This window comes from Notothenia rossii (genome assembly GCF_949606895.1).
Source record: "Notothenia rossii genome assembly, chromosome: 4".
Taxonomy (NCBI): domain Eukaryota; kingdom Metazoa; phylum Chordata; class Actinopteri; order Perciformes; family Nototheniidae; genus Notothenia; species Notothenia rossii.
Genome location: NC_136902.1, coordinates 30,591,371 through 30,604,005, shown reverse-complemented (window position 1 = coordinate 30,604,005; position 12,635 = coordinate 30,591,371). Strand labels below are relative to the sequence as shown.

General features: G+C 43.3%; 1 protein-coding gene across 14 annotated transcripts in view; it reads right to left on the bottom strand.

The window, feature by feature from the left end:
* Positions 1 to 12,635, bottom strand: part of agrn (agrin) — a 272,513-nt gene that overhangs the window by 9,637 nt on the left and 250,241 nt on the right. For 6 of the 14 annotated variants that reach the window (XM_079677600.1, XM_079677609.1, XM_079677607.1 and 3 more), the window contains 8 exons: positions 10,735 to 10,746; positions 8,868 to 8,984; positions 7,326 to 7,509; positions 6,457 to 6,544; positions 5,550 to 5,573; positions 3,445 to 3,477; positions 1,496 to 1,720; positions 134 to 237 (listed from right to left, as the gene is read on the bottom strand). In XM_079677600.1, coding sequence (XP_079533726.1) covers positions 134 to 237; positions 1,496 to 1,720; positions 3,445 to 3,477; positions 5,550 to 5,573; positions 6,457 to 6,544; positions 7,326 to 7,509; positions 8,868 to 8,984; positions 10,735 to 10,746 — 787 coding nt within the window. The remainder of the gene's footprint in view (positions 1 to 133; positions 238 to 1,495; positions 1,721 to 3,444; positions 3,478 to 5,549; positions 5,574 to 6,456; positions 6,545 to 7,325; positions 7,510 to 8,867; positions 8,985 to 10,734; positions 10,747 to 12,635) is intronic. The other 8 variants (XM_079677613.1, XM_079677601.1, XM_079677602.1 and 5 more) reach the window with 4 other exon arrangements.

Sequence of the window (12,635 nt, the reverse complement as noted above, 5' to 3'; positions counted from 1 at the left end):
AAAAACCATGAAAGGGCCAGTTTAGGAGAAATTTTAATGTAGGAATTGAACTTGAGTATTTTAACAGAAATGTATTGGTACTTTTATTCAACTACAGATCTGAATGTTTCTTTCAACAGTGGTGGGGACCTACCGAGCCACAGCGCTCCGTCTGTGTCCAGCTGCGTGGCTGCCAGGGGCGACGACCCTGTTACCGCTGCCTCATTGCCGACCTGCAGAGAGCCGTCCCTGAGTGCTCTGAGGAGGAGAAAGAAGAAGAAGAAGAGAGAGTTGAAAAGTGATGCATGCATGGCGTGGTGAATAGCTGTAAATTGGAGTTTCATTTAATCTCAAGCATCGAGACTCCATTGCTGTGCTGCCACACACTAAGCACTCCCATAACTGCCTTTGCCAAGCAGCGTTCTAAATGTGCCTGTCTACAAAGCTAACAGATGTCGCGAGAGCGCCATTCATTTTAGGTGGCTTGGCGCTACGCATTAGCGCGCACTTAAGAATTGTGGCGACGGGGCTAATTTGAACCCATTAAAGTGTGTTTCCAGCAGTAAGAGGGTGTCGTTAACGGCAAGCCGCAAACACAGATATCTATGTAACCACATGCTGCGGTTTACACCATCATCACATTCAAATTATGTCATCTCATGTGGCCTCCCTGCAAAAGCCTGGGATGTTTGGATGCGGCGTCTTCTTTCGGAGGATCGATTAGTCTCGCTTTACATGATGAAGCCGATCTAATTATCCCCCCCGATTCTTTCACCCACAAGCAAATGTTGGGCAAAGATAAAGCAGAGATCCCGTGGAAGGTGTTAAGTGGGTCGTTCTCAAAGTTCAGGAAGTTAATTTGTTTCTAATGAAGGAATCCGTTAATGTGACATCGCTGTGTGGCAAAAATAAATCTGTGCTTTGTTTTTTTTATACATCTGAATGAAGATTCATGTGTTAAACTAAAACCTTTGTTAGTGTGACTAATGTGTGAGTGATTTATTTGGTGTACACTCTAAACTCATACTGTACGTTTAAGACTGAAGTATGAGAATAAACACTATTACTAGTGTCAACCTTAATGATAACAACATTTTTATTTTATGATTCTATTCATGCTGATTCTATATTAAGGATTCAAATAGGATCAACATATGCAATAAGAATGCTGTATGTATACATTATATACAGTACATACACTTTTTTAATATATAATTTATTCCTTTTCTGGACACATTACCGCTAACGTGCCAATATGTTTTGGGATGCTGCCGCGTTTTCTTCCTGTTTGAACATTATTAACGTGGCTAAGCAATTCCATGCTCGATGCGTCATACTCATGCATGACCGGGCATGAAAATAACCTTAATGTGAAACTAATCAGAGGCATCTCAGTGCAGGGGGATCACTAGTGTCTAGCATTGAATTCATGCTTCAGATCACACACCGTTCGCAGCAACACAAACACAATATGGATTAAGTGTAATCCCGGGGTAACAGCTGATCGGCGGCTCACCTGCTGGCCTTGATGCGTATCCAGCGGTTGGTGTCGACGCGCACCGAGGAGCGCAGCACCACGGGCTTGGAGCCCAGGTCGTATGTCATCTGGATGTGTCCGTCAACGATGGCCAGGGCGATGTAGTCGGAGCGCTCCACGCCCTTCCCGCTCCACAGCACCAGGCCCTGGGTTGCCTCCGTCCGGATGCTCAGCTCAAATTTGTTCACCAGCAGAGCCTTCTCGCTGCAGGACAGGAAGCACATCAGTTAGCTATTTGGACTGATTTTTCAAAAAGAGAGCTAACCTTTGGCATACATAGCCTTTGTCATGTATGGCACATGTGAAACTAGAAATCTCTGCTGTACATTACCCATGATTCATTGACATGGTTTTCTACAGTCTTACGTGTTTTTAAAGCTGAGCTAAGGAGTAGCAGGAAGCTGTTTTGATATTAGCTTCCCTACATTCTACTGAGCCTGTACTGCATTGCTGCTCAGTGCTTTGTGTGTGTGTGTGTGTGTGTGTGTGTGTGTGTGTGTGTGTGTGTGTGTGTGTGTGTGTGTGTGTGTGTGTGTGTGTGTGTGTGTGTCTTGAGGCAGCTTTTTGATCTCTAGTCCCTCGAGCTGCGGGGGTGATTTGGATGCAAAGACTTGGCGAGTTCCACCTTACGTCACTGCCACTGGTGGGTGTGCTCCTACTGTACCCTCACACATACAGTCCTGCATACAAATACCCTAACAGAGTCCTGAAGAGATAAATAGCAGACATCCAGGGTCCCAACTTCAATCTGTGTGTATGTGTGTGATTGTGTGTGTGTGTGTCATCAATCAGCATGTGTGCAAAGGTCTGCACATCTGCCAAGTGGATCTACTTCCACCTTCTTCAAAGGGCATCCGAACACAAAGACACAGACAAGGTGAGGACACGTACAACAAAGAACAAATTACACGTGGATTTGGTCAAATAAAAACAAGAGCTGGAGACAAAGATTAGACAAGACAGACGACAAGACAAAGGAGCAAGCATAGCAAACAAAGAGGCTCATGGGAGTACACAAAGGACAGGAAATGGGAAAGAGAAACTGGCAACTTCTCCTTACACTGTAGGAGTATTCCCTCATTTTCTTTTCATTATGGAGCAAGAACAAAAAGAGCATTGGTAAAAGAGTTATGGGATGGTATGTAACTTTGAGTTTATTAACTGCTGGCCTCATGTTAGGCCACTTTGACCCCTGAGGCTAACAGTAATAGTGGTTCACCTCAGCAGAAGTGGGGAACGAATCAAGTAACTGCTTCAAAAACATGCTTTGGTTGGAAACTTGACCCCCTTGATTAGCTAAAACCGCTGAGGTAAACACGAACAAAAAAGAATGATTCAGGAGAATGTTTATTTTCTCCAAAGAGAGAAAAAAAACACAGCTCAGTGTACCCTCCCCTGGCAAACCCTCAGAGCTTACAGGGAACTATAAATCTCCATCGGAGCAGCGTGTCAGTGATAAGGTCAAGGTTATTAAAAGTGCTGAATATATCATAAATAAAACAACGCCGGCACACCGCATATACACCACTGACTTCACAGATTGCTGGTGTGTTTCTCTTTGTAAATAGGATTTTTATCTATCTCTTATATGTATTCAAATTCAAAAGCTTTTTCAGAGTGCCGTCCTTTATTCCATCTCTAGGTGGCAGTAGTGGTTAGAATAATAAAAAGCCATCGGGGAGGACAGCTGCTGCAGAGAGGCTGGCTCCTTCTGTGCTCCTTATCAGAGCTCTGAACTTCAGAATTAATTGAGGCTCTTTGTGATTCCTATTGGTAACTCTATCTCGATAATGGGAACAATGCTGTTTCTGGGGAGGAGGGTTTAGCCCTGTGAGAGGTCGGGGAGGGGTTGTCTGGAGAGGAACGGAGGGGATGAGGAGATGAGAGGCGAGTGGAGGAAGTCCAAAAAAGCGTTTTGAGAGACTCACCTCTGGTCAGATGGGTTCTCCAGAGACTCGGGACTTAAGGGAGCAAGGGGAGAAAGTCAACGGCATGCAGTGTAAGCGCAAGAGGCCAGAAGGAAAGAAGGAAGGAGGGGATGTTGTGAGCCCACTGGGTGACTCACAGACTAGTTTAGACCTGGAGCTTCAAAAAAGCATAACTTATCCGCTCTACTACAGTATCGACTGAGTCAACAGTCGATAACAACTGCTGTGTGATCATGGGAAGTATGTAGCTTAGCCCGGATCACAACAGAGCCATAAAAGAAAGAATCTCAAAGGAACTCGTCTGATCAAGACTGATGAAAAATGCACCATAATGCCCTAGAGATAAGAATTGCAGCATTTTAAAAGGGGACATATTAATATTTTCAGTTTCACACTGACTATTTTGGGTTTGTTACAAAACTATGTTTACATGCTTTAAATGTAAAAAAAAACACATTATTTTCATGATATGGTCTGTCTGAATATACCTCTGTTTACCTTCTGTCTGAAAAGCCTAGTTTTGGGCACCTGTCTCTTTAAGACCAACTCTAAAAAGCCAGTTAGTTTTGGTTGGCTTTGAAACCAATTGCAAAGTTGGTTCCCTAGCCTTTGGTTGAGATTTTTGTGAAATATTTGTGTTGTAAAATTATTTGTTGGCTGGTAGGACCCCATATACCTTAAATGTATATGCACACTGACTGATATTTCCCCTTTAAACGTGAGCATCAAGATTAAATACACTCATGGTCCACACAGGTACAAAGGCCACCTTAAGGTCCAATTATTTACTTACTACTTTGAATTCATGATACAGCAAGCCACAGTGCAGCCGCAATTACCTTCTGTCTCGAGATGGAAGCCGTGATTGAGAAAAATTGGGCAGTTCTTTAAAAAATGTGGTCAAGCACCATATCAGTTGCGAGTCATGGTAAGATATGATTTGTCACGGAAATAATAAGCTTGAGCAAATCAAGCCTTTAGATATGAGCAAAGAGGTGAAGGGGGAGCGTTCAAAGGGTGCTGTAAATAGTAACGGCAGAATTAACCTGAGGTGAGCGCTTGACATTTTGGCCTCGCCAGCTCTTAATGGCCCCTCGAGAAATGTTTTCATTTCCCTTTACAAAATCAAATTATGCCAAATTGATCGGAACGCCTTCAGAGTGCTCGCGCCAAGGCTCCAGTTTGCTTAGTTTCACCCTCATTGTGGCCCTTAGTAAATGTGACATCCATTTAACTTTTGACAGACTGGCTCCAAGGACCACTGTCCCCTCCCGCTAAGTGAGATTGATGCCCATGGCTACACAGCGCAGAGAGAACCCAATTGGAGGTCTGATCTACAAAAGGAAGACAAATCTGTGATTAACATGTCACTGCCTCGCTCTACCCCCCGACTCTGTAATTATTCACAATTGCAGTTAGAGATCTGGCAAAAAAACTAAAAATGACAGAAGCCCTGGCATGGATTGGAACGCTGGGCTGAATCCTGTCGGCTTAATTTGAGCTAAACTCTTGCCTCGTCGCTTTGTGGGATCTTTTAAAGAGTAGGTTACTTACCAAGCTAATGAGCTGCAAGAAAAACCCTTAACAGTTAAGTCATGACCGAAGGCTTTCCCAAGCAGGAACTCTACAGGCACCAGAGTCTAGGTTAAGGGGTATTAAGTATATCCTCCTCCTTTAGTTTTCAAGGGCTCTCGTTCATTTACCACATAACAGATTCAGCGTATAGGCAATTCATTTTGTTTATGAACGAGTTACAACCATGCACACAGTATTGCACATTCTTTGTATAGCAATTCCTTTTCTCTGAGGGAGTTGAGCACAATGCTAATCATGCACACATTCATGCTTCCTTTTGCACTGGGATAAATGAGACTGCAAAATGTATTTCAAGTAATGAAATCTGTCAAAAATAAATCATGGATATGGAGCTCGAACATAAAATCTGACTTCAAGATGATTTCTGCGTGGGAAAATATGACCAGTTACTGAATGTGCTTTCATTTATTCCTTTGGGTTAACTATAAAAAATGGATTATCTTTTTGGGTTGCTGTTAGTTAGGCTTGATTTGAAGCTGGGCAAATACCCAGTCGTAAAGTCTACTTACTCTGGGATCTCATTGGTCAGTTGGCTTGAGTGAAAAGGAAAGACAGTGAAGGACATTTATATGAAACAACACATGTGGGGACAAGGACAAGTGAGGTCAAACTGAAGGACAGGACAAAGGTCACACAACTGGAACGCTGCGACCACGGACAAACAGCAAAGATACAGACAACGACGCAAACATACACATATCGACAGAGTTCTGTGTGTGGGCGGGAGTTGTGCATCTGCATGGAGACTCTGATGATCTGCAGGCTGCGGCCCTGTTTTTCACACCTGAGTGTTTGTGTGAAGAGCTGCGAGACGTAGATATAGAGCCGTATGCTTGATGTCGTCTCAGGTTTGTCACATGAACATTTTTGTTTACGGCAACCTGGAGGCGAGCTCTTGCCAGCCTTGAAGATGGATGGAAGAGTAAAAATGTCTCCTCAGCTAAAGGGACAGGATTTATCTTTTTTTTGTAACACCTGCTCCAAAAACAATTTTACACCAAAGATGATGATTTTCTCTTCACAAAGCGTTCCAGGTGAGATGTGCCAGTTTTAATGAGAAAACGTATACACATATTAGAAACAGAATAAAATTGTAATCATGTGAACTTGTTGTCCGTGAGACAGCGGGAGACCACAGAGCGTACCGGGCGCGCTCAGGGCAACGCTCTGATTGTTAACCGCCTCGCTAATTACTTAAATCCTGTCAAAAGCTGAGCAAGGCCACCATAGATGAGGGGGGGTGAGCTAGTTCACCCTGAAGCCGTTTTATCGCTGATGATATCATCAACGCTGTCGTCACGGCTTACCGAGGGGGGAGATGAATAGACAGAGGGGTTATTTGGCTAATAGCCGTTACAATGGAGATGTCGGATGAAGCCTCAGAGATGAGGATGTTCCCCTTGCCCTCTTCCTTACCTCTTTGTGACAGCGTTGTGGTACTCGATGAACGTCCGCCCGTCAAAGGCAATGGCCTCGGTCTCTCCTGCAGACTTCTCATAGATGGCTGCAAAAGCAGGGGGGGGAAAGAGAGAGAGAATGAGATCACACCAATCAATAATAGTGAGAGTTCAGTTATCAGAGCCAAAGGCGATGGAGTGTGAGGAAATGGGACAAGGAGAGAGGGGGGTCGTTTTTTTTCCGCTTTAATTAACGTGAAAGGGACAAGGTTAATGACGAAGGCAGTAAGTGAGTGTGCAAGACAGATCGAGCCGGAGTGGATGTATGTCTGGCAGGCTGACATGAATATGATGAAACTGACGGGCAACTCTTGAAAAGAGCCTTTCATGAATATTCAATCAACATGTTTCATCATTTTCAATGGTTTGAAATCAATACATAATGACCCTTACATAAAAGAGACATCACAAGTTTAATACAGCCTAGACAGAGAAGAATGGAAACCAAGGTATTATGAGCAGAAAGGAGATGAGACTATACGTTTAACTTCCATTGAGGCAGGCTAAGACCAAGCTGTGTTAAAGGAAGTATTGCTGATTTCAGTCCCACTAATACTACGCTTCACAGTCACCCAAAATACTGCCTCCCAGAGTGAAACCAAGTCACGGTGGATGAGGAAATGGAACAATTTGTACTGTTGCATCCCTGTAATTTAACACTCCCATGATAAGGTGACTTCAAGCCAGAAAGTATTGCTAGTTATTGGCTTGCATGTAGACCAATCATGCTGATTTCTACAAATAATAATAATAATAATAATAATAATAATAAGATTGTCCGTAACATGGCTGTAAGGATGGATGATATTGATTGGGAGAGATACTCACTGTTCTGACAACGGCCCCCTGAGAACCCATTGAGGCACACGCACTCGTAGGCATCCAGCATGGGGTTGCAGCGACCGCCGTTTTGGCAGGGCTCCTGGGAACACGCGTGCTCCTGGAACATGTCGATGTTGCTGGCACGCAGGGCGTTCTCCTCTCTAAGGATCGGGGTGCCCATCAGAATGATCTTGGAGCAGCAAACACAGGGTTAACGGGCCACTGCAATGAGTTTACTTGAGGTTGCACACACAATAGGTCAGCTTTACTAGTCCTGTACTTAGACATGTTGTAAACCTTTTAAAGTTTGACCCTTACGAAGTGCTAAAAGCCGGGATATCACACATCTTTGATTTTCATTTCTCTTGGGAGTCCACCAACTTCAAGTAAGTAAAATACTATCACTTTAAATAGCCTCAAGATTCTGTTCCAAATCTGCTCTGATTGGTTTGCTTGTCAGCTCTGCTCCTAGCTTGTCACGTACAATAGGCTTAGAGTGCTAGCCAATAGGAGCACGGGTGTAACATAGGGATGTCATTATGTTACGGTAGGAAACAAACCTTTATAACATACTACAGGAAATGGAAAACCCTCCAAAAAAAACTAAGTAGGGCCTCATTAATCAAAAGGAATTATAATTGGTGCACATAAATGTATTACATCACTTTATCCATGTATCCACTAAAAAGAAACTAAAATAATGATAACTTTATCAAAAAATTGCTTGTTCATAGATTTACTCTTTGCTGGTTCATTCAAAGTAAGAAACTGATTCATGAAATACTTTAAATATTATAATTATATACAATAAATAATTGCATATACTCTTGTGAAGCTTTGGTACCAGTTGCAGGAAAATTCCCAATTCCCTTTGGACATTATTATCACAACAAATCTAAGAACAAAGTACTTTAAATAGTGAGGCTGTACATGTGTATGTTCTTCCTCAAACATAAACAGTTACTGTACCACACAGGTAATAATGAGAAATTAGGAGTTGCTACTGTACAAACACACGCGTTAAACAGCACATCAGACTGAAAATACACAGCCTTCCTCCTAATTAACAATTCCCTACAGAGCGAGTTAGACAAACACCACATTTAGCGTTTGATTTGCTCGAAACTGTCACAGGAAAGTTTGTAGAGGAGAACTAATGACAAGTTTGCACAAACAGTAGCATCCTGCCTTTGTTCTACTGGGTTATTTTTGGCACTCAGAGATGAGCTTTTTGCTGGAAAGTGGAGGGGAAAGAAACTGGAAGGCTGTCAGCGAAAGATCTGAGAGTAGTGAAAAGGAGGGAGTTCAAAATGAGCATTCTATTATTAGTGCATGCTAATCCAAATGAGCAGAGCCACTGCCCGTCACATTTTGAGCTATAATGGAAAATATTCTAAAATGGGGGTCTGTAGTATGACAGCTGGACAGCTAATAACTGCTTCTAAGGGCAAAAGGTATCAAAGTCAATGAAATATAAATCAGTAGGATATACAAGCAGAGCTAATGACACGATAATCCTGCAAGAGATAGAGGCTTGTAAACATTTACCTTTTGGATTGTTCCCTTGAAGCCCTCCGTGAGTGCAGCGACTCTCGCTAGCCGGCTGTAATCGGGGGCTCCGCCGACGAAAAGAGACTCTTTCAGGTTAAGATCTACGTGCAGGTTCTGATGAGACAGGACACAAAGAGGTATGGTGAGCTAGAGCTTGGTGAAATAAAAGATTAAAAAACATTGCATTTTGACTTAAACGCCCAATTTTCTCGAATTCCTCTCAATGGTCTTTATTCAGGACGTTATGGTTTATGGTTTTGATTATCCTGAGCGGAGTTATGTTTGTGTCCAGGGAGCATGAAATAAGTTGTATTCTTTTAGAAAGAACATAAAAAGTGAGACTAATAAACCACATTTGCAGACGTGTCACACTCAAGGATCTAGACAGACTATCCACATTGTAGCCGGCAGTCGCTTTAACTGTGCTTCTTCGCCTTCTTTCCACGTCAATACACTTGATACATTAACACATAATGCATTTCAGCGCCTCTCAGAGAGAGTGGTCAATTATCCTCTATCTGTGAGATATAAAAGGGACTACAAAGAGAAATCAGGAGCAGGCTGGAGTGGAGATATGGATGCTTCTTTACAGACATCTCTAATGAATGGCTGCTCATACGCGCCGACCTTTCAAACAGTTGAGCGTGGAGACACATTAATTGCGATTCATTTGTGCCGAAGACGTCTATGAAATTCGATTCTTTCCACCGAACCTTTGGGACAATTGCTATGCATTAGCAAGGTGCTGCTGCTGTCTTTCACACGGAAATAGGTGGCCCACTTCAGGAGGAAGAGGGTTAATGATCTTTATTTTATGTAGAGCAGTAATTGCCAGAGGGGTAAAGTGGAGTTAATTGCTGGAAAAATTATGGAAGGGACCAAATAAACAGGGCTTTGTGAAGCTGAGCAGGCATTGGGCGGGCTTTTATTTAGGATGGGATTTGGAGTGAAGGAGGCGGCGGCTGGTGTCACTGCACCTTGAGCCGCTTCCAACGGAGAGTCCGGGGACGCGAGCCAAAGCTGTTCTTCACCGGACAAAGCGTTCCAATTTACCTCTCAACCTCACGCACACATCCATATGGGGGTGAGAAGGTGGGAAGAAGACAGTCATCCATACAACAACGTTGGCGAAGCTGCCAGTAAAGGCAACGTTCTCATTGGGAGCCAAGTGTGTATAGGAAGAGCTGGGGATTGAACTGCCGACTTTGCTGTCCACGGCCGCTGCAAAGATGATGAGATGGTGCTTTCTGTTTATTCTGTAGACGCACAGCTGCTTTCTATGGAGTGATTGCGCTCAGTGAGAGGTGTTGTTATGAGTGAACAAGCGGCTTTGTGATTATTAGGGAGGATTGTTTGAGAACAGATGACAAAAGAACAGCTCGGCTTGGCTTGCCACCTCACCGTCTCCTACGGGCTATTTCCTTCGCTCGCCTTCCCCTGTCTTCGCTCGCACTTTCCCGACAGCCACGCGGCGCTGGCGTGATATCGCCGCCCACGCCGCACTAATGAAGACGTCTCTTTGTTGCTAAAAACAACGGCCGTCACAAAGATGACTGTCTTCTTCCCACCTTCTCACCCCCATTCCACCCCCACAGCAGATGGACTGAGGTGAAAGCCAACCCGCATTCTTTGAGAGCATCTCTACTTCAGCACTGTTTGTGTGTGTGTGTGTGGATTTATGAAATGGCAAAGTTCTTCTACAGAACTGGCAGTTTTTAAAGCTGTCTGCGGCTCTGCAGAAGTACCTTTTTTTAATTGTGGATTAATCTGTGCTCTTTGTTGCATGGAGAGATGGGGTGAGAGGACAAAGTGAAGGATTCAAATGAAACATGGGCGAAGGTGTGACCGGGACTTGTCTCATTACCTTTCGTGATTTCTTATTTCCAGACAGCACATCATAGAGAAAGAAAGACAAATAGGGAGGAAGAGAGTTATTAGGGGAAGACTAGTAAGTGTTTGTGCACAGAGAAGCATGCAGAGCTAGAGCAGGCAAGTGCAAAAGCCCACAAAACACACACACACATAATCCCATTTACACACACGCATGCACACCTGTAAGAAAAATCCACAGAGCTGCAGTGTAGCACGGACAAGTGGGATTAAAATGACATTAAAAATAACCTTTTTTCCACATGCATCTTGGCACTTCAAAAGCTATGCATGCTTGATTTTACACACAAGAGCAGTGGTGGCTCTTCCTGTCCAGAAAAAGGCATGTTTTTCCGGAAACAAAATATGTTTTTTTTGTTTATTTTGTGATAAACTGAAAGTGTTCCTTCAGGAGTTGAGAAAATCCTTCTTTTAAGATCAATACACTCTTTAGAAACCCTCTTGGACCCACTGAAAACAGGAGTGTTTTCTGAGAAACTCATGAGAAGTTGAAGTTTTCACAGTTCTCACAATGAGAAAAGCTAAAAATATGATCTTAAATCTTAAAGAATATGATGCATTGCAGTAGATTAAATTAGCAAACCGTGTATGAACTCGTTAATGATAGCACAAGACATCTACAACAGTAAAATGCTACATAATGCAGCTGTAATATTAATCCTAAAGCTTCAAACATTTGACATATTGCTAATTATATAAACATGTAGTTATTTAGGTGTAGTATCCAGGACCTTTTTCTGTATTCTCCCTGTGTGGTATAAGCATTTGTACTTAAGTATTTCAATACGTATTCCACCACTGCTGTAGAGAGTGAACACAAAGAAAACAAGAAGGCCATGCAGGAAGCAGATGGTGAAAGAAAAACCGTTGTGGATGAGAGTGTGAGTGGTGCCACTTCTCCACCCAACCTCATTTACAGACTGCTGCCATTCAGCAGAGGTGCAGCTGATGTTTATATCTCATATGCGTACCTATGTGCCTATGAAAGTATGTACTTCATCATGCTGGCAGCTGAGCCGTCTTTGATACGGAAAACACTCCCAGCATGCAATGTAAGTCCATACATGTGTGTGACCACCTTTGATATGATGCGGCTTCTTTACGCAAGCACTATAACCCCCTCCCTAGTTTTTAAAACAGAGAATTAGTTAGGACAGGCTTTCTGCATTGAGCTTCATAACTAGTCTCTGCTCATCCCTTGCACCCCCCTCAACCCCCCCCCCCCCCCTTCAGCACCACCATCTTTGCCTTGCTCTCCTCCTTTAATAAGATTTTCTGCCTCTGTAGCTGGAGTAAAACACAATTACCATAGGGACGATGGGAGGCAGTCAGGGGAAGGACAGAGGGGGAGCGCTGCATCTTTGAGGAAGATGAGTTGACAGAGTGCATGTTCCTAATCACAAATTACACTCTTTAATATAATTGGATGACTTACAGGCTAATCAAACTATTAGATCGCCTTCATTTAGAAGCATGTACCTGCTTTATTGGTCTAGACGCGGGGCTGAGGAGTTTCATTACACTCTCCTCTCTGCTGCTCTCGCCTTTATCTGCCTCCATCTCCCTCTTTCTCCCCAGACACCACCTCAGAGGCTGAATTTATAAAATTGACTGTATACCAGCAGTAAAAGCTAGTGTTTGTGTTCTGTATGCTACACCGACTTTTATCTCCCAGCAAGCTGAAAGGCAGATAGATTTTTTTTCTCTTTTTGAGGGGAATTACAGGACTTTCAAAATGAAGACAGCTTGTCAAACTGGCCCTCTACATCTGGAGCTCTCATTCTTACCTTGACTGGCGTCGAGGGGGAAGCGGCATACTTTCAGCGAATCAAGTCGGTACAAACACATAGTGTTGAAAATCTTAGCAAAAAGGGC